The following is a 20,343-nucleotide window of genomic DNA, read 5'->3' as shown; positions in this document are numbered from 1 at the left end:
ATAGAGTTGAGGGTCCATTTCTGGGCTCTCTATTCTGTTCCATTGATCTATGTATGTCTGTTTTTGTGCCAGTACCATACTGTCTTGATGATGACAGCTTTGTAATAGAGCTTGAAGTTTGGAATTGTGATGCGACCAGCTTTGCTTTTCTTTATCAACATTTCTCTGGCTATTCAGAGTCTTTACTGATTCTATATAAATTTTAGGATTATTTGTTCCATTTCTTTGAAAAAAGTTGATGGTATTTTGTATTAAATTTGTAGATTTCTCTAGGTAGCATAGACATGTTCACAATATTTTTCTTCCAATCCATGAGCACAGAACGTTTTTCTATTTCTTCCTCAATTTCTTTCGTGAGTATAGTTTTCTGAGTACAGGTTCTTTTCCTTTTTAGTTAGATTTATTCCTAGGTATCTTATGGTTTTGGGCACAATTGAAAATGGGATGAACTCCTTAATTTTTCTTCCTTCTGTCTTGTTGTTGGTGTATAGAAATGCAGCTGACTTCTGTGTATTGGTTTTATATCCTGACACTTTATACTGCATTCCTGTATGGGTTCTAGCATTTTTGGGGTGGAGTCTTTTGGGTTTTCCATATAAAGTATCATGTCGTTTGTGAAGAATAAGAGTTTGACTTCTTTGCCGATTTGGATGCCTTTCATTTCTTTTTGTTGTCTGATTGCCAAGCTAGAACTTCTAGTACTATGCTAAATAGCAGTGGTGATAGTGGATATCCCTGCCATGTTCTTGATCGTAGGGGAAAAGCTCTCAGTTTTTACCCATGGAGAATGATATTTGCTGTAGGTTTTTCGTAGATGGCTTTGATGATATTGAGGCATGTACCTCTATCTCTACACTGTGAAGAGTTTTGATCAAGAAAGGATGCTATACTTTGCCAAATGCTTTTTTCTGCATCTATTGAGAGTATCATGTGGTGGTTCTTTCTTTTATTAATGTATTGTATTACATTGATTGATTTGCGGATGTTGAACCAAACTTGCAGGCCAGGAAAAAATCCCACTTGGTTGTGGTAAATAATCCCTTTAATGTACTGTTGGATCCTATTGGCTAGTATTTTGGTGAGAATTTTTGCATCTGTGTTCATCAAGGATATTAGTCTCTAATTCTCCTTTTTTGATGGGGTCTTTGTCTGGTTTTGGGGTCAAGGTATTGCTGTCCTCATACAATGAGTTTGGAAGTTTTCCTTCCATTTCTATTTTTTGGAACAGTTTCAGGAGAATAGGTATTAATTCTTTAAAGGTTTGGTAGAATTCCTTTGAAAAGCCACCTGGACCCAGGGTCTTGTTTCTTGGGACATTTTTGATGACTGCTTCAATCTCCTTACTGGTTATGGGTCTGTTCAGTTTTTTATTTCTTCCTGGTTCAGTTTTGGTAGTTTAATATCTCTAGAAATGCATCCATTTCTTCCAGACTGTTAAAATAGCTGGTGTATAATTGCTCATAATATGTTCTTATAATTGTTTGTATTTCTTTGGTGTTGGTTGTGATCTCTCCTCTTTCATTCATGATTTTATTAATTTGAGTCACTTCTCTTTTCTTCTTGATAAATTTGGGCAAGGGTTTATCAGTCTTTTTAATTCTTTTAGAGAATCAGCTCCTAGTTCTGTTAATCTGTTTTATTTCTCTTCTCTTGCTGGGTCTAGCCTTTCTTTGCTGTTATTTCTTCAGCTCCTTTAGGTGTAGGGTTAAGTTGTATACTTGAGACTTTCTTATTTCTTGAGAAAGTCTTCTATTGCTATGTATTTTCCCGTCAGGACTGCCTTTGCTGTGTCACAAAGATATTGAACAGTTGTGTGTTCATTTTCATTTGCTTCCATGGATTTTTTTCAATTCTTCTTTAATTTCCTGGTTGACTCATTCATTGTTTAGTAGGATGCTCTTTAGCCTCCATGAATTTGAGTTCTTTCCAACCTTCCTCTGTGACTGAATTCTAGTTTCAGAGCATTGTGGTCTGAAAATATACAGGGAATGATCCCAATCTTTTGGTACCGTTTGAGACCTGATTTTTGATTCAGGATGTGATCTATTCTGTAGATGTTCCAGGTAAACTAGAGAACAATGTGTATTCTGTTGTTTTAGGATGGAATTTTCTGAATATATCTGTGATGTCCATCTGATCCAGTGTGTCATTTAAAGCCTTTATTTCCTTGTTAATCTTTTGCTTAGATGATCTGTCCATTTCAGGAAGTGGAATATTCAAGTCCCCTACTATTATTGTAATATTGTTGATGTGTTTCTTTGATTTATATAATTGGCTGTTCCCATGCTAGGGGCCTAGATATTTAAAATTGTTAGATCTTCTTATTGGACAGACCCTTTAAGTATAAGGTAGTATGATAAGGTGTCCTTTCTCATCATTTTAAATAATCTTTGGTTTAAAATTGAATTTATCTGATAGAAGGATTGCCACCCCAGCTTTCTTTTGATGTCCATTAGCATGGTAAATTGTTTTTCATACCCTCACTTTAAATCTGGAGGTGTCTTTGAATCAAAATGAGTTTCCTGCAGACGGGATATCAATGGGTCTTGTTTTTTTATCCATTCTGATACCCTATGTCTTTTGATTGGGGTATTTAGCCTATTTACATTCAGGGTAACTATTGAAAGATATGAATTTAATGCCATTGTATTGTCTGTAAGGTGACTGTTACAGTATATTGTCTCTGTTAGTTTCTGGTCTGTTACCGTTAGGCTCTCTCTTTGCTTAGTTCCTATAGGGCTGGTTTGGTGTTTGCAAATTCTTTTAATTTTTGTTTGTCCTGGAAGCTTTTTATTCCTCCTTCTATTTTCAATGACAGCCTAGTTGGATATAGTATTCTTAGCTTCATATTTTTCTCATTTAGTGCTCTGAATATATCATGCCAGTCCTTTCTGGCCTGCCAGGTCAGGTGGATAGGTCTGCTGCCAATCTAATATGTTTACCATTGTTGGATATAGATATCTTGTCCCGAGTTGCTTTCAGGATTTTCTGTTTGTTTCCAAGCTTGTAAGTTTTACTATTAGATGACGGGGTGTTTGACCTATTTTTATTGATTTTGGGGGGTGGTCCTCTGTTCCTCCTGGATTTTGATGCTTGTTTTCTTTCCCCAATTAGGGAAGTTCTCTGCTCTAATTTGGTCCAACATACCTTCTGCCCCTCTCTTTCTTCCTCATCTGGGATCCAAATTATTTTTAATATTGTTTGGTATTCTGATATCACTCATCTCTCGAATTCTCCCCTCGTAATCAGCTTCTTTATTCTCCATCATTTGGTCTTCCATATCACTAATTCTCTCTTCTGCCTCATTTATCCAAGTGGTAAGAGCCTCCATTTTTTATTGCACTACATTAATAGCTTTTTTAAATTTCAGCTTTGTTAGATTTTAGTGATTTCTCCAGAAAGGGATTCTCTAGTATGTTCAATGCTTTTCTCAAGCCCAGCTAAATCTTTATAGCTGTCATTCTGAACCCTAGTTTTGATATCTTATAGTGTCCATATTGATTAGGTCCCTGGTAGTTGGTACTGCCTCTTGTTCCTTTTTTGAGGTGAGTTTTTCAGTTTTGTCGTTCTGTCCAGAGAAGAACAGATGAGTGAGAGGACAAAATGCTAAAAGGCTAACAAAGACTCCAGGAAAATATACACTTCCAGAAAGTGGTTACTTCTCTGTGCCTAGAATTGGTGCTATTCTCTTTGATCTCCTGTTGAGCTTGTAGGTGTTCAGAATGGTTTGATAACTATCTAGCTGAATGCCTGGGACTAGACAAAATTTAGGTCCTCTACTCCTCTGCCATCTTGCTCTTCCCCCCTTACCCTTTCTTTTCAACTTAGAGAAGTCCATTTCTCATTTTTTTTTTTTTTCCTATAGCCGGTTTAGTCTTGATGAACTCCCTTAGCTTTTGCTTATCTGGAGAACTCTTTGTATCTCCTTCAGCCCTAAATGTTAGCTATCAAGTAGAGTATTCTTGTTTGCAAGTGTTCTGCTTTCAACCTTTGAATATATTGTGCTACTCTTCTGGCCTGCAATGTTTCTGCTAAAAAAATTGGTGAGTCTTATGGGGGCTCCTTTGTATGTGACAATTTGCTTTTCTCTTGCTGCTTTTAAGATTCTTATCTTTAAATTTTAATATTTTAATTGTAACGTGTCTTGGTGTGAGTCTCTTCGAGTTCATTTTATTTGGAACTCAGTGGGCCTCCTAGATCTGGATGTGTTTCTTTCCCTAAATTAGGGAAGTTTTAAACCATTATTTCTTTACATAAGTTTTCTGTCCCTTACTCTCCCCTCTTCTTCTGCTGGGACTTCTATAATGCAAATGTCAGTCTGCTTCATGGTGTTCTGTAAGTCCCTTGAGCTACCTTCACTTCTTAAAATTCTTTTTGCTGCTCTGATGGGGTGAGTTCACTGCCTCATGTTTGAGTTAACTGATCCTTGATTTTTCATCTAGTTTTCTGGTAAACCCCTCTAGTGTATTTTTATTAGCTCAATTATTTCGTTTTTTTGTTTTTTGGGTTTTTTTTTTTTCCAGCTCTGTGACTTCAATTTGGTTTTTTGTTATATTCTCTATCTCTTCATTGAAGGTGTCATCATGTTCATTCTTCTTCTGAGTTTGGTAAGCATCTTTGATTACTTTGAAATCTTTATCAGATAAATCATTTATCTCTCCTTCACTAAAATTTTATTTTCCTGAGGGTTTCTTTTGTTCTTTCACTTGGCATATTTCAGTGTTTTCTCATTTTTCTTGACTCTTGGTTTTTATGCATTTGAGGAACAGCCACCTCTCCCAGTCTTGAAGAAACACCCTCATGTACTACATGAATGTCATCATTCAGCCTTACTCTAGCTCTTTGTCTTTCAAACCTGTGTGATTGTCCATGCAGACTATTTTATTTTTAATAGCTCACAGTAGTTGAGGGTGCTCCTAGACCTATCATGTCCTAAAGAATATCAGCACTGAAATTGAGTCTGATTTGCAGCCAGACCCTAAACTACTGGCTGTGGTCCCAAAGTCCTGTGGGACTACATGTGTAAGCCCCAGTGACACTAGAGCCAGCTGACCTGGAGTTATCCACTGGGCAGCAGTTGTAAAAACTGGGGTTTTAGCTGAGTGCATAAGCTCCTTTTTGGGAGGTACCAGGGGGCTGTAGTGGGGCAAAGGGAGAGTGCAAAGATGGTGTCTACCAGTCTCCATTACTTCAGCCTCTAGATGTGTGCCAAACCTGTGGCACACACAGGGGGAGCTTCCCCACAGTCTGAAGCTCCCAACAGGCAAATAGGCTTCATAGATGGCTGTTGGTGCAGTGCCTTGGGGAATGCTGGCTTGCCAAGAACTCTGATTGTTACAGTCATCTGGGACTCAGGAATACAAGTGTCTCTTGGTCACTAGAGCCAGATCAAGGGGTATTCTCTGGATGGCAGCCCCTAAAACTGGGACACCAGTTGGGTGTAAGAGCTCTCTTCTGAGAGATACTGGTGTTCTGGAATATACTGGTGCTATGGAATACGTCAGAGTATGAGGATTACGCCTGCCCTCTAATGTCTCTGGAAAGGATTACAGTTGGGTCTTAGATGTGTGTTCAGTTAGAAGCCTGCACCTCTGGCTATAGCTATGATGGTAAGCCAATAGGCCTCTTTCACAGAAAGACAGAGCTCTTGGGCCTATTGCGTCTTACTGTGTCTTAAGGGTGGTAGCTGTTTAAGAATTCTGTCACTGTTGATTACAATCCTGTGGAATCTATGAAAATAAGCCCTGCTGACCACCAGAGTCAGGTGATACAGAGAGGTAGCATCTGCTAAAATCTGAGTACCAGACAAGGGTATAAGCTCCTTTCTGGGAGATTCTGGCAAGGGAAGTAGAGGGAGAGTACAGAGATGGTGTCCACTGGCCTTTGTTCCTGGACAGAACTTCCACAGACCTGTAGGTGGATGCCATTTCAGAAGTCTGTCCATGGGCCACAGCTCCTGGAAAAGTGAGTAAAGACTGTGGATATGTTGCTTTCTGTCAGGGCACTGGGGTGGTAGCCTGCCAAGAACTCTCTGTTACACTCATATGGTACGCAGGAATGCAAACCCCCTGGTTTCCAGAGTCTGACGATCAAGGGGTCTTCCCTGTGTGGCAACTGCAAAAACTAGGCTACTAGATATGTGTAAAAACTCCCCTCTGAGAGATAATGGTGTTCTGGGGTGCAGAGGGAGAATGTGAAAATGGCATCTGCCAGCTTTCATCCCTGAAGGTATCTCCAGCAGACCCATAGATGTGTACTAATAAGATGCCTCTCAAGCTGATGCTTTAAGACTATCAGATGAGCTTCTTTCACCTAGCCTGTCCATTGGCTGCTTCTGCTCTGGGTCCTAGGGCAGGTGATTCCAAGCATGGGGCCTTTTAAGAGTTGTTTTTACATTCCCTGTAGCCTTGTGAGTACTGATGTGAGCCTTGTTGGTTTTCAAAGGTTGATTTTTGAGAGCTCACCTTTCAGATGCAGGTCTTAAATGCTGGGATCCCTGAAGTGGGGGGCTTAAACCCTTTGCTCTTCAGGGAGAAGCTGTGGGTTTTTAGTTCCCTCCTGATGATAGTTCCTGGTGCTGGGGGTGGAGTTTATGGTCAGACTGTGTCTTAGCCTCTCTTATCTGCTAAGATACAGGTTTTTTCTTTTGTTCGCCTATTATGTAGCACTTACTTAGCTAGTTTTTAGGGGATTTTTTTTTTTTTTTTTTTTTTTTTTTTTTTTGGTTTTTATTGAGAAAATTGTTCCATAGACTTGTGTCTGTGAGAGGAGATGTGAGTTTGGGATCTTCCTACATCATCATGTTGAACAAGAAACTTCTTGGATAATTTTAATGGGCTAAGAGCAATTTACAATTGTACAGAATTTTGCTACTTCTCCATCTCATTTGGTCCTCATAATACCCTTATATGGAAAAGGCACTATCTATCTTTTCATTTTGCAAATTAGAAAACACAGGTGTAGAGAAGCAGAAGACTTGCCAAGGTCTGCAACTAATGAAATAACTGGTGGGAAATGTGGCCCTGATGATTGATCCAGGACTCTTTTCGCTATAAATCCTGCCTCCTCCTCATTTCAGAATACTTAGTCATATCAGGCTAATTAGAGGAAGGTTCAGCCCAAAATTCTTAGGTAACAAATGAAAAAATGTCTTTTTAAGATTATTTCTTAGTTGAAGATGAATATCCTATTTGCTCTTTACAAGACCATTCCTTTGGCAACAGCCATATTGAGCATGGTAGCAATATATTCTGAAAAGATTATTAAGTATGCTACCATTTTGTGTTCAAAAAGTAGGGGAGGAAATTTATATGCAATGATGTGTCATGTGGCTAGAGATAGGTAGGAGAAAGGCTTACATGCCATTGTAGGCTCTTTACTATTGCTTGATTGAAAAAAAAAAGTGTCATTTTTAAGAAAATTAAATGACAGCAACACTAATGACAAAATAATGATGAAAATAAGTTTAACTCTATGGCCCTAAAGCAAAATTTCTGAGAGCTTCCTTAGATGGAAGGATCTTTCTGTCAACTTTGCTCTCACATATCATGGGAGAGTTGGGCAGTATTTTGGCTACTCTCAGGCAAGAGTGAAGGGAAGCATTAGTGGGGAAGAAAAGACCCTTTGAAAAAAAGGCAGAATCTTGCCACCAATCATAAAATAATATTTGCATAAAATATGAAATAAGTGTAACAAGAAATAGGTCTTTCAATAGATATATTTACCACTCTTGTTAACCTCTGAGGAATTCCCTCATTGGGTTGGGTAATAAGTATTCCAGACTTCTTCCTTATCTACTGTTAAAATCTCTCCCCCTTTGTCATGTAAATTGCTCTGCACTGTATTAATAGTAAAGACTGATAAAAGAAAAAATGTCCCTCATTGCCAACCAAAGACCTTCATATCTCTCTTTATTACTTAAAATGCTGTAGGTCTGGCTCTAAGAGATATCTGGAAATAGAATTTTGATTTGTAAATACAGCAGCTTGAAATGCACCTAAAATACATTTTGATTGAAAGGCAGAATTTCACTTGGCAGAATAGTAAGAGGACGTTCAAAGGCAACAAAGAGGATCTGGTTAATAGGGTTAAAACAAATCCTAGCTAGATTTCAGGTCTCCCAAGTCCAGTTCCATCCCCCTTATAGGAATACTATAGGAAGGTACAAGAAGGGGTTAACAACGTTTTGTCATTTAAAGAAAACCTCTGCCTGGGTGGCTCAGTTGGTTAAGCAGCTGCCTTCGGCTCAGGTCATGATCCCAGCGTACTGGGATCGAGTCCCACATCGGGCTCCTTGCTCCGCAGGAAGCCTGCTTCTCCCTCTGACTCTGCCTTCCACTCTGTCTGCCTGTGCTCGCTCTCACTCTCTCTCTCTCTTACAAATAAATAAATAAAAACTTTAAAAAAAAATAAAGAAAACCTCTGCATAAATAACAGGTTACAGTCTTTTGTCCTGTGATTATTCGTCACTGAATATAATCTTAAAGTCCTATCACTATCAAAAATAGCAGGGCTGCCATTTTCTCTAGATACTGAGGAATAGTGGAATTAGTCTGCTATCATTAGAAAGCTTATAAAAACTTCTCTTAGCATATGGGAAGACAAATTAGGGTGTGGATTAGTATCTATGGAGTGCTAAGCTCAAAAACTTCATCATTGGGTACTAGAACAAATTAGTCAATTTCTCATAATGACAACTACATACAACATGTACTCCATAGTATCGTTAGTATTCAAAATATAGAACAGATCCTGGTGTCTGAATCAGCCCCAACTAATTGCCAAACCAATCACATTCCGAAGCTTTATCTGGAAAACACCTGGCTGTTCCCCAAAAAGGTAAACACAGAATTACCATATGACTCCTAATGTATACCTAGAATAAATAAAAACAGGTACTTAAATCCTTGTACAGAAACGTTCACAGCACTATTCACAGTAGCTGAAAAGTGAAAACTGCCCAAAAATGCATCACTGAATAAACAGATAAACAAATTGAAAATATGTACAATGGGATATTATTCAGCTGTAAAAAGGAATTAAGTTAATTATACATGCTACAATATGGATGAACCTCAAAAACATTTAAGAAATGTATAGTATGTATAGTATATTCCATTTATATGAACAAATATGCAGTATAGGTAAATCCATAGCAACAGAATATAGACATGTGGTTGCCAGTTGCTGGGGGAAAGAAGAAATAGGGAGTAAATGGGTAAAGGTTATTATTTTGGTGTGATGAAAATGTTCAAACTAGAACGAAGTGGTTATACAATACTGTGAACTTTACTAAATACCACTGAATTACTCACTTCAAAATGGCTAATTTCAAGTTATATGAATTGTACCTCACTTAAAAGCTTTGTCTTTAATTTAGGCATTAAGTTAAAGCATTTATAAGTGCCCCATTTTTCATGATGAAGTAATTTTTCATTTTAAATCAGTAAAGAATCATTTTATATTTCCATTTAAAACATACTATACCCATTCACCAACTTATGGCTCATATGCTGCTTCTCTTAATGAAAATGTAATTTATAACTTCATTTAAAGCACAATCTCTCTCAATTCTGAGTTATTACCCATCTTGTTATAGACCAATAAAAACAGAGTATCTGTTTTTATTTATTCTAGATATAAAGATAACACAACCTGTATTTATTTCCAATTACAATGACATACATTCAAAAATTCCTGCCGTTTTAAAAATGTAACTTCCATTTCTCTCCACAAGACTTATTTAAGTTCCAGAGACCGAAATGCTAAGAAACCATGTTAACTTTTAGAGTGAGAAACTATACACTTGACAATATTTTCAAAACCTATTACATGAGTTTATTGTACTATTTGTAAGATATTCAAAAGCAATGGTCCAGAGACACAGCAACACTTTAAAAATAATCTTTTTTTTTTTTTTTTTTTTTTGGATTAGAAAAAACCCTCTCCAAAGTGCTTGTAAGTATATCCATCTTTTAAACCTAGCAATCTTAACATATGGAAATCAGCTGAATAAGGTTAATGAATTAAGTTTCTGCTCATATGTAAGTACAAAATATAAATGCTTACACATTATTGTGTTGATTTTCAAATCATTTTAACTTGGGCTCTGGTTTACTTCTGTAATTTTGCTTGTGTATGTTTTGTGCTGATGGAGTACATTCTTACCACGAAAAAGCAAAACAGTCTAGTCTTACCATAATTAAGAGCTTCTGGTGCTGTCCATTTAATGGGAATCTGCTTTAAGCCAGAAGATGAATACACTCCCCCATCCTCTTGACGAGACATTCCAAAGTCACTGATTTTCAGAATGTTATTTTCACCTACCAGGCAGTTTCTTGCAGCAAGATCCCTAGGTTGCAATAAGACATAGAAAATACCTATTAAAACAAATTGAAAGCTGCTTTCACATTTATGACTTCCACACTTTGCATTTTTACATTTGCAGTGTATTTATAATGAGGTTAAGAATGCTTGTGATTTACCAGTCATCATCTTTTCTGTCATAGGTAAAAATCACCAGTGAGAATATTTGCATAGGAAACAGGACCTATGCTAATTTTCTAGGAATCCCCTATATTCCCATTTAAATAGAAAAACAGATTCTAGGGGTAAGAGAAAGATCACAGAGGAGAGGCTAAGCAAACTTGGCATTATTCCTCATTGGACTGAATTTCCTAGAGCAGCACTGTTTTACATAACTTCTGTGATGATGGAATGTTTTCTATCTGTGCTCTGCTGCCCAACAGGTCGTCATTAGCCACGTGTGACTATTACACACTTGGAATGGAACTCAGGTGATTGAGAAACTGAATTTTAAAATTTACTTTTCGTTAATTAAATGTAAATAGCTGCATGTCACTAGACAGCCTTTGGCTGTTTTGGCCTCAGACTTCCCACAGTGGGGAGAATGGCTGAGGTGCCAGAGAAGCTTAAGACTCTTTCTACTGCATCTGGGAAAGGCAAAACTGTATGATCTGGCTCTGCTGGTCTCTCCCACCTTACCTTATTGCATTCTACACAATTTCTAAATTCTACCCATACTGGGCTTCTTTTTGTCCTCAAATTTAATAAAAAATCCCCTGGCATGACAAGCTTATTTCACTGTAGGGCCTTGCTGTCAGCTGTTCCCTGTGCCTGGAGGGCTTTCCTTCTCGGCTATAGTATAGCTGGCTCATCTTCATTCATTTTTAGCTCAAATACCCTCTTAGAGAAATCTGTCTTGATCATCTCTTTTGCTCACTGCTATCTTCCTTATTAGATAAGGGTGAAGTCCCTACTCTAATTCTAGTGAGAAGCCCTTCAATAATCAAATTCCTATATATACCTAAATGCTTATACATTTTTATATATTTATATATGTATAGAGGAGGAGAGACTATGTATGTGTTTACGAATCTATACATACACACAGAAAATCAGGTATGTCCAATGAGTGTTGGGTATTAAGAAGAAAGTTGTATAAAGCGGGGGGATTACTGCAAGGAATCCTATTTTAGATAGATTGGTACGGAAAGTCTCTTTGATAGTCTAGTATTTGATCAAAGATATGAAGGAAATTAGGAAGCGAGCCATGGGGATATCGTGGAGAAGATAGATTCAAGATAGAAAAAGCAATAGATAACAAAGACCCTGAAATTGGTACATGCTTGGTATATTTAGGGAATGAGTGAGGGCAAGAGAATTGTCAATTTAATCAAAGGGTTAGCTAGGACCAAATAACATTATAGCTTTTTATTAGTACATTCCTCGAATTTTACTCAGAGTAAGCTGGAAGGTAACCAGAGAGTTGTGCATACAGGAATGGCAGATCCAGAAAGACCACTTGAGACTATTCCAGAAGTCCATGAAAGGCAATAACAGCCTGCACGAAGATGGAGTCAGTCAAATATATTGGTATATATTTGGAAAGTATAATCAATAACATTTGCTGGTAAGATTGGATGTAGAGTAGGACAGAAAAAGAATCATGGATGACTCCAAGATATTTTGGCCTAAGCACCTGGAAGGATGGACCTGACATTTATTGAAATAGGAAAGGTTACCCCAAAATTGCTGGAAGTGATACAGAAATTCAGACCACGTCACAGGATATAAAATCAATGCACAGAAGTTGGTTGCATTTCTATATATTAACAATGAGACAGAAAAATAGAGAAATCAATTTACAATTACACCAAAACCTATAAGATACGTAGGAGTAAACCTAACTAAAGAGGTAAAGGAAACTGAAAACTATAGAACTATGAAAGAAATTGAGGAAGACACAAAGAAATGGAAAAAGAGTCCATGCTCATGGATTGGAAGAACAAATGCTGTTAAAATGTCCAAGGTACCTGAAGCAATCTACACATTCAATGCAATCCCTATCAAAATATCATCAACATTTTTCACAGAGCTGGAACACTCCTAAAATTTGTATGGAACCAGAATAGACCCCCTGAGTAGCCAAAGTAATGTTGAAAAAGAAAACCAAAGCTGTAGGCATCACAATTCTAGACTTCAAGCTGTATTATAAAGCTGTAATCATCAAGACAGTATGGCACTGACACAAAACAGACACATGGATAAGGGAACAGAATGGAGAACCCCCAATTCTATGGTCAATTAATTTGGCAAAGCAAGGAAGAACATGCAATGGATAAAAGACTGTTTCTTCAACAAACGGTGTTTGGAAAATTGGACAGCCACATGCAGAAAAATGAAACCGGACCATTTCCTTATACCACAAACAAAAATAAACTGGGTAAAGTGCCTAAATATGAGACAAGAATCCATCTAAATCCTTGAGGAGAACACAGGCAGTAACCTCTTTGACCTTGGCCATAGCAATTTTTTGCTAGACAGGTCTCCAAAGGCAAAAATGAGCTTTTGGGACTTCACCAAGATAAAAAACTTTGGCACAGCAAAGGAAACACTTGAAAAAATCAAATGATAACCAATGGAATGGGAGAATATCTTTGCAAATGATAAAGGATTATAAAGAACTTATCAAACTCAACACCCAAAAAACAATCCAGTCAAGAAATGGACAGAAGACATGGTCAGACATTTCTCCAAAGAAGACAAACAAATGGCAAACAGACACATGAAAAGATGGTCAATATCACTCATTATTAGATAAATACAAATCAAAACCACAATAACATACCATCTCATATGGGTCAGAATGGCTAAAATTAACAACTCAGGAAACAACAGGTGGTGGCAAGGATGCAGAGAAAGGGGAACCCTCTTACACTGTTGGTGGGAATGCAAGCTGATATAGCCACTCTGGAAAACAATATGGAGGTTCCTTAGAAAGTTAAAAATAGAACTACACTATGACTCAGCAATTTCACTACTAGGAATTTGTCCAAAGGATACAAACATAGTGATTTGAGGGGCACATTCACTCCATGTTTATAGCAGCAATGCCCACAATAGCCAAACTATGGAAGAAGCCCATATGTCCATCAACAGATGAATGGATAAAGAGGTGATGTGTGTGTAGACACACACACACACACACACACACACACACACACACAAAATGGAATATTTCTCTGCCATCAAAAAGTGAAATGTTGCCATTTGCAACAATGTAGATGGAACTAGAGGCCATTATGCTAAGCAAAATAAGTCAGAGGACAAATACCATATGATTTCATTCCTGTGTAGAATTTAAGAGATGAAACTGATGAACACTGGGGAAGGGAAGGAACAGAATTTAATGATTGATTATTTACATATAATAATAGTAAAATAAATAAAAATAAAGTAAGACAACAACAGGCAAACGAAAAAAGACTATTGACTATAGGGAACAAACTGAGGGTGGTTGGAGGAGTGGTGGATGGGGGAATGGGGTAGCTGGGTGATGGGCATTAAGGAGGGCACTGGTGATGAGTACTGGGTATTATATGTAAATAATGAATCATCATTAAATTCTATTCCTGAAACCAATATTATAATTAAAATTTTTTTTCCCATTGCATTTCCTCCTCCTGCTAACATAAAGAGAAAGCATATTAAAGTTGGAAAAGCATCAAGACATAAGGGGCTTGGGTGCCTAATGAGTATGCCATACCTGTTCTGGACGGTCTACCTCCTTATCCGTGGACTTTTTGTTCTTTTTAATGTATGTTTTCTCATGTGTGTATTTTGTTATAGGCAGTCAAAAGTAATCCAGTATGGGTAGAGGAGGGCCTTGGTTTTAGACAAGTAGAGCTTATTAGATATCCAAGTATAGATGTTGAGTAGGCAACTGGATATATTAGTCTGGAGGTTAGAGCTAAAAGTTGTCAGCTTTCAGATTTGTAGCTACAGAATTACAGAATGTTTTCACCTAGAGAGTGAGTGTAGAAAAGAAAGAGAGGTGTTCAGGTACTAAGCCTTAGAGCACACCATCATTTAGTTTCCTGTTCTGTAGTTTCCCCTCTCATTTCTCTTGTTGCTTTCCCCTATGTGGACCCAAATTATACAGTAATACAAGGGAGGCAACATCAGTGTCTGAAACCCAATAGGAATCACATTTTTGTGAGCTGAGGAATCAGGAAAAGAGGTCCTTGCAAGTGGAGGGAAAATCATGGAGGGGAAATAGGCAGAGAAGGGTTCCATGTTTGAACCCTTGAACCCTTACTGGTTCCATGTTTGAACCCACACAAGTTTCAGCCTAAACACAGAGCTACACATTTGATGGGCAGACCTAAGCCCATTTAGAGAACTAAACTCTTAAACCACTTCCCATGTCTCAAAGTAACTCCTGACTGTCTCACATAGGGCACACCAAGACAAAGGCTTTGAGAAGTTAACTGTGAGATGAATCACTGTGAGGCAGTGAACCTATATTCTGAACCTAACTGGGTTGACTGTGTGCTAAAACAAACACAAAATCAATCAGCCACCTCCAGCACCATATAACAGGGACTCAGAGCTTGTACGATGTCACATTCACAACATCTAGGGTACAACTCAAAATTGCTAAACATACAGAAAACAAGAAAAATGTGATCAACTCTAATGGGAAAAACAATCAACAAATACCAACATCATAATAACCACATATAAAGTGGTTATTACAACTATACTCCATAAAATAAAGGAAAATACTTTTGAAATAGAAAAAAATTAATAGAAAAGTTGAGAAATAAAAACTAGAAAAATTATAGAAATAACATACCCCAGCTGAAGAGCACAAAGGAAAATAGAAAAATGTGAAATGAGCATTAGGGACCTATATAATATCAAAAGATTGAAAACACATTACTGGGGTCCCAGAAGTAGAGGAATAAATGAGGCAGAAAATCTGTTTGAAAAAATAATAACTACAGAAGTCCCCAATTTAGTTGTGAGAAGTAAGTTTGCACATTCAATAATCTCTGTGAACTCCAAACAAGATAAAAATCAAAGAGAGAGAGAGAGAAAAAAATCCACTTATATAAATCCCAATTAAGCTGCTAAAATCCACGGAAAAAAAATGTATTAAAAGTAGATAAAGAAAATGACACATTTAGTACAGAAAATGATTCAAATAATCACAGATTTCTCAAAAAAAAAAATGGGGGCAGATGACAGTGGAATAACATCTTTCATTTGTTAAGATGGCTATTCTTCCCAATTGATCTACAGACTCAATGTATACGCAATCTGAATTCTAGCAGATATCTCTATCAACTCAGAATTCCATAGTTAGCAAAAATATCCTACAGAAATGAAGGCAGAATAAAGACATTGTCATATGAAAGAAAGCAGGATTAACCGACCAACAGCAGATCTACTCTACCAGAAATACCAGTAGTATTTCAGCCTAAAAGATGATACCAGAAAGAAATCTGAAATATCAGGACAAAAGGAAGCACAAGAGAAATGATAAATATGTGGGCAAATATAAATGTTTTTCCCTCTTAAGTTCTTTAACATGTGACTGAATATTGAAAATGAGTATTATAGCATTATCTAATCAGGTTTTCAGCGTATGTAAATGTTATACATATGACAACTACCAGATTAGATAAAAATTGAGTGTGAACAAAGGGACCCATATGGTTGCAAATTTTCTACATTTCCCATGAAATCATTCAATATTAACTCTAAATAGTTTGTGGAAGTTTAGGTATATGTATTGTATTCTATAAAGCAACTCCTAAAAAAAGATGTAGAGAGATATAGCTAAAAGGTCAAAAGACTAAATTATATAGGATGCTAAAAAATATCAAACATTATATATTCAAAATGTCAAATATTCAAAATATCAGTATCTAGACTATAAAGTGGTTGTTACTACTGATTCTACGGACAGGATAAGATAGAGATGGTTCAGTATTTATAGACAAATACAAATTTGGTTTCAAAAAATATTCCCAAAAAGCAAACTCCAATTCTGATGGTTTCATTCGTAGGTTTTATACATTCAGGGAAGAAATAACCATGTTATGGGAACTTTTTAAAAAAAGCAGAGAGTAACTGCCTAACTCACTTCATGCAGAACTCTAATACAAAACCTGGCAAAGACACTATGAGAGAAATACAGAAAAATACCCTCATGAAGATAGAGCCAAATATTTTAAACAAAATATTAGCAAATCAGAAGTAGGGTTAAGATGGTGGAGAAGTACGAGACCCTGTTTCAACTGGTCCCCTAAAGTGACCTAATTATCTACCAGAACACTCTGAACACCCATGAAGTCAGCTTGAGATGTAGGATTATACTCGTATGGATCTCTGCAGGGGCAGAGGACACCAGTGGAGAGGTAAAGTGAAATAGGGAATACTCCAACTGAAATCGGAGGATAAACAGAATGGGGAGGAAGTCACCAGGAGTGACCCATTGGAAAGTAATACCCCAATATGAAAGTGCCCTGTGACTGGGGACCAGCATTAACTTGGAGTCTAGTCACTCCAAGATCTTAAGAGGAAACTGGTGGAATCCGGTGGTCACAGCCACCGCCGGTGATCATCTGGACCAGAGAGAGTGTGGCAGATCCTCCAGTTCCTTGTCCCTGAGCCCCCGGGGTTGTGCAGCTTGCACCACCGCTTGGCTGGGTGCACTCCCATCCCCATATGAGGGAGGATGGTGTGGGTGCCAGCATGTGCTCTCTAGACCTACAGCCTTTTGCAGTCTGCAAGCACTGTGTGACCAGGGGCTGACCCACTCCCTGCTCATGCCTGGGAAAGCTCCGGGTGGGTGCTAGCCAATGGTCTCTAGGATTGGACCAGGGTCTGGATGCTCCCAGCCTGGGCCTGAAGGAACTCAGCACAATCTCTGGTTGGAATCCCTCCACGGCAACCTGTGCAACCATGAGGTCTGGATCCCAGACAGCAGTCCTGGCAAAGGCAGCCACCAGAAGCGGGCTCCCTGGACCAATATCATTCACGGTTTTAGTGGCACGGGGGTGCAGAGACAAGCGGGTGCTTTGGGGGACCCCTGAGACGGTGGCTGGGGATGTGCATTGTCTATGGGAGGTTGCATGGTTCAGCAGAGTTTGCAGAGGGGGAGTCTGTATGTTCTGGACCACCCAAAGGGGAGCAGACTGAGGCTTCTCTCTGATGGAGGTCTGGATGCAGTTTGCTTTCCATTAAACCTCTGAAAAGCTGCAAAAAGCCGCCAAAGAACAAAAACCTCCAGAGAACAAAAGCCTGAAAAACCAGTTTCCATGGAACACAACACAGCAGGCCCCTTCCCCAGAAAGCAAGCCAAAAGAACAAGATGACAACCACCACAGGGTCCCCATAAAACTGTAAAACCCCAACATCAGGGGAAACCAATATATTAAGCTCCTGGTGTTGCCCTAAAACCTGTATATTTCATAGATACAACTTTTATTTTTAATTCGTTCTCACTATTCTTGTACTTTAAAAATTTTTTAACCTACTTACCATTACAACTAGAGGTTTAATACAACAAATTCCATAATAACCTTTTAACTAGAACTTTTTTCATACATATTCTGGTGTTTTCTTTTTCTTTTCTATTTTTTAAAATATTCCTATAGATATGAGCTTCAAGATAATCTTCATTCCCTAATCAGTACTACCCCTATATATAAACCAGTTTTAATCTCCCTTTATCTCTGGAAAGTTGAGTCCTTTAAAAAGGTATCAAGATACACCTACGAAGAATCAAAATAACCTTCCTCGCCCACATCCGAGGATTTATACCCACCCTCCCATCTTTTTCCTCTGTCAGTGTTTCTGTGTATTTGTTTTTGTTCTGGTATTATAAAAATCTTATCCTTGAGGTTCATTTTGGCTGGGTTCTTCTTTTTTCTTGTCATTACTTTTGTCGGTCTTTTGTTTGTCTGTTTTTGTTTGTATACCATATAAGTCTTACTTTTGGGGCTCATTCTGGCTGGGTCTTATTTTTTTTTTTTTTTCTCTGTCTCTTTCTTTTTCTTTTTTCTTTTTGGCGGTGACTTCTGATTGCTCTGAAGCATTCCAGGGTACACCTTGCCTGGATTGTGGTTGATATATTCAGCTACACATCCCCTCAACCATCTCTCACCAAAATAACTAGGAGGAGGAATACCCAACAGAGGAAAAATTCAGACTGTGCCCTCTCGATCAGAACTATTGGATATGGACATAAACAGTATGTCAGAAAGGGAATTCAGGGTAACAATAATCCAGGCAATGGGTAGATTGGAGAAAACCATCAGTGACAACATAGAATCTCTAAGGGCAGAGGTGAAAACTGCCCGGGAAGAAGCTAAAAATGCTATCAATGAGACCCAATCTAATCTAAATACTCTAACAGCTAGGGTAACTGAGGCAAAAGATAGAATTAGTGATCTAGAGGACAAACTGATAGAGAAAAAAGGATTAGGAGGAGGCATGGAAGAAACAACTTAGAACCATGAAAACATAATTAGGGAAGTAAATGATACCATGAACATTCCAACATCAGAATTATTGGGTTCCCTGAGGGGGTGGAGAAAGAAAGAAGACTAGAAGATAGAGTTGAACAAATTCTGGATGAAAATATTCCCAAACTAGGGAATGGAACCAGCATTCGTGTCCTAGAGGCAATGAATCGAGAAAGACCTTAGGCACTTTATGAATCATAATTTTAGATGAGAGCTTCTGAGGGCAACTAGGGGGAAGAGATTCCTTATGTACAGAGGAAGGTCCATCAGAATAATGTCAGACCTGTCCACAGAAACCTGACAACCCAGAGGAGGCTGGCAAGACATATTCAGGGCACTAAGTGAGAAGAACCTGGAGCCAAGAATACTTATCCAGCAAGGTTGATATTCAAAATGACTGAAGAGATAAAGAGCTTCCAAGACCGGCAAGGTTTAAAAGACTATGTGATCACCAAGCCAGCACTACAAGAAATATTAAGGGGGGTTCTATAAAAGAAGAAATAACCCAAGAGTGACATAGAACAGAAATTTACAGAGACAATCTACAGAAAAAAGGACTTCACAGGCAACATGATGTCAATAAAAACGTATCTTTCAATAATCTCAATGTGAATGGCCTAAATGCTCTCCCAAAATGGCACAGGGTTGCAGACTGGATAAAATGACAGGACCCATCCATATGTTGTTTACAAGAGTCCCATCTGGAACCTAAAGATATATCCAGACTGAAAGTGAAGGTATGAAGAAACATCTTTCATGCCAATGGGCCTCAAAAGAAAGCAGGAGTAGTGATTCTCAAATCACATAAATTAGATTTTAAACTAAAGACTATAGTCAGAGATAAAAAAGGGCACTACATCATTTGTAAAGGATCTACCAAGAAGATCTAACAATTGTAAATATTTATGCCCCCAATATGGAAGGAGCCAACTACATAAGCCAACTGTTAATCAAGATAAAGAGTCATATTGATATGAATATATTAATAGAAGGGGATCTTAACACACCACTCTCAGTAACAGGCAGATCATCCAAGTGGAAAATCAATAAAAAAACAAGAGCATTGAATGACACATTGGACCAGATGGACCTTATAGATATATACAGAACATTCCATCCTTAAACAACAGAATACTCATTCTTCTTGAGCACATATGGAACTTTCTCCAGAATAGATCACATACTGGGTCACAAATCAGGGCTCAACCAATACCAAAAGACTGAAACTATTCCCTGCATATTCTCAGACCACAATGCTTTGAAACTGGAACTCAACCACAAGAAAAAGTTTGGAAGGAATTCAAACACTTGGAAGCTAAAGACCACTCTGCTTAAGAATGTTTGGATCAACCAGGGAATCAAAGAAGACCTTAAACAATTAATAGAAACCATTGAGAATGAAGGCACATCGGTCCAAAACCTATGGGATACGGCAAAGGCAGTCCTAAGGGGGAAATACATAGCTATCCAAGCCCCACTCAAAAAACTGAAAAATCCAGAA

General features: G+C 37.9%; 1 protein-coding gene across 4 annotated transcripts in view; it reads right to left on the bottom strand.

The window, feature by feature from the left end:
* FER (FER tyrosine kinase) overlaps window positions 1–20,343 on the bottom strand; it is a 483,097-nt gene that overhangs the window by 23,216 nt on the left and 439,538 nt on the right. For all 4 annotated transcript variants that reach the window (XM_059175617.1, XM_059175616.1, XM_059175619.1 and 1 more), the window contains one exon: window positions 10,197–10,351. In XM_059175617.1, the coding sequence (XP_059031600.1) occupies window positions 10,197–10,351 (155 nt within the window). The remainder of the gene's footprint in view (window positions 1–10,196; window positions 10,352–20,343) is intronic.

The sequence above is a fragment of the Mustela lutreola genome, chromosome 5 (genome assembly GCF_030435805.1).
Source record: "Mustela lutreola isolate mMusLut2 chromosome 5, mMusLut2.pri, whole genome shotgun sequence".
Lineage (NCBI taxonomy): Eukaryota > Metazoa > Chordata > Mammalia > Carnivora > Mustelidae > Mustela > Mustela lutreola.
The sequence above is the reverse complement of the archived record's forward strand: the minus strand, read 5'-3'. Positions and strand labels throughout refer to the sequence as shown.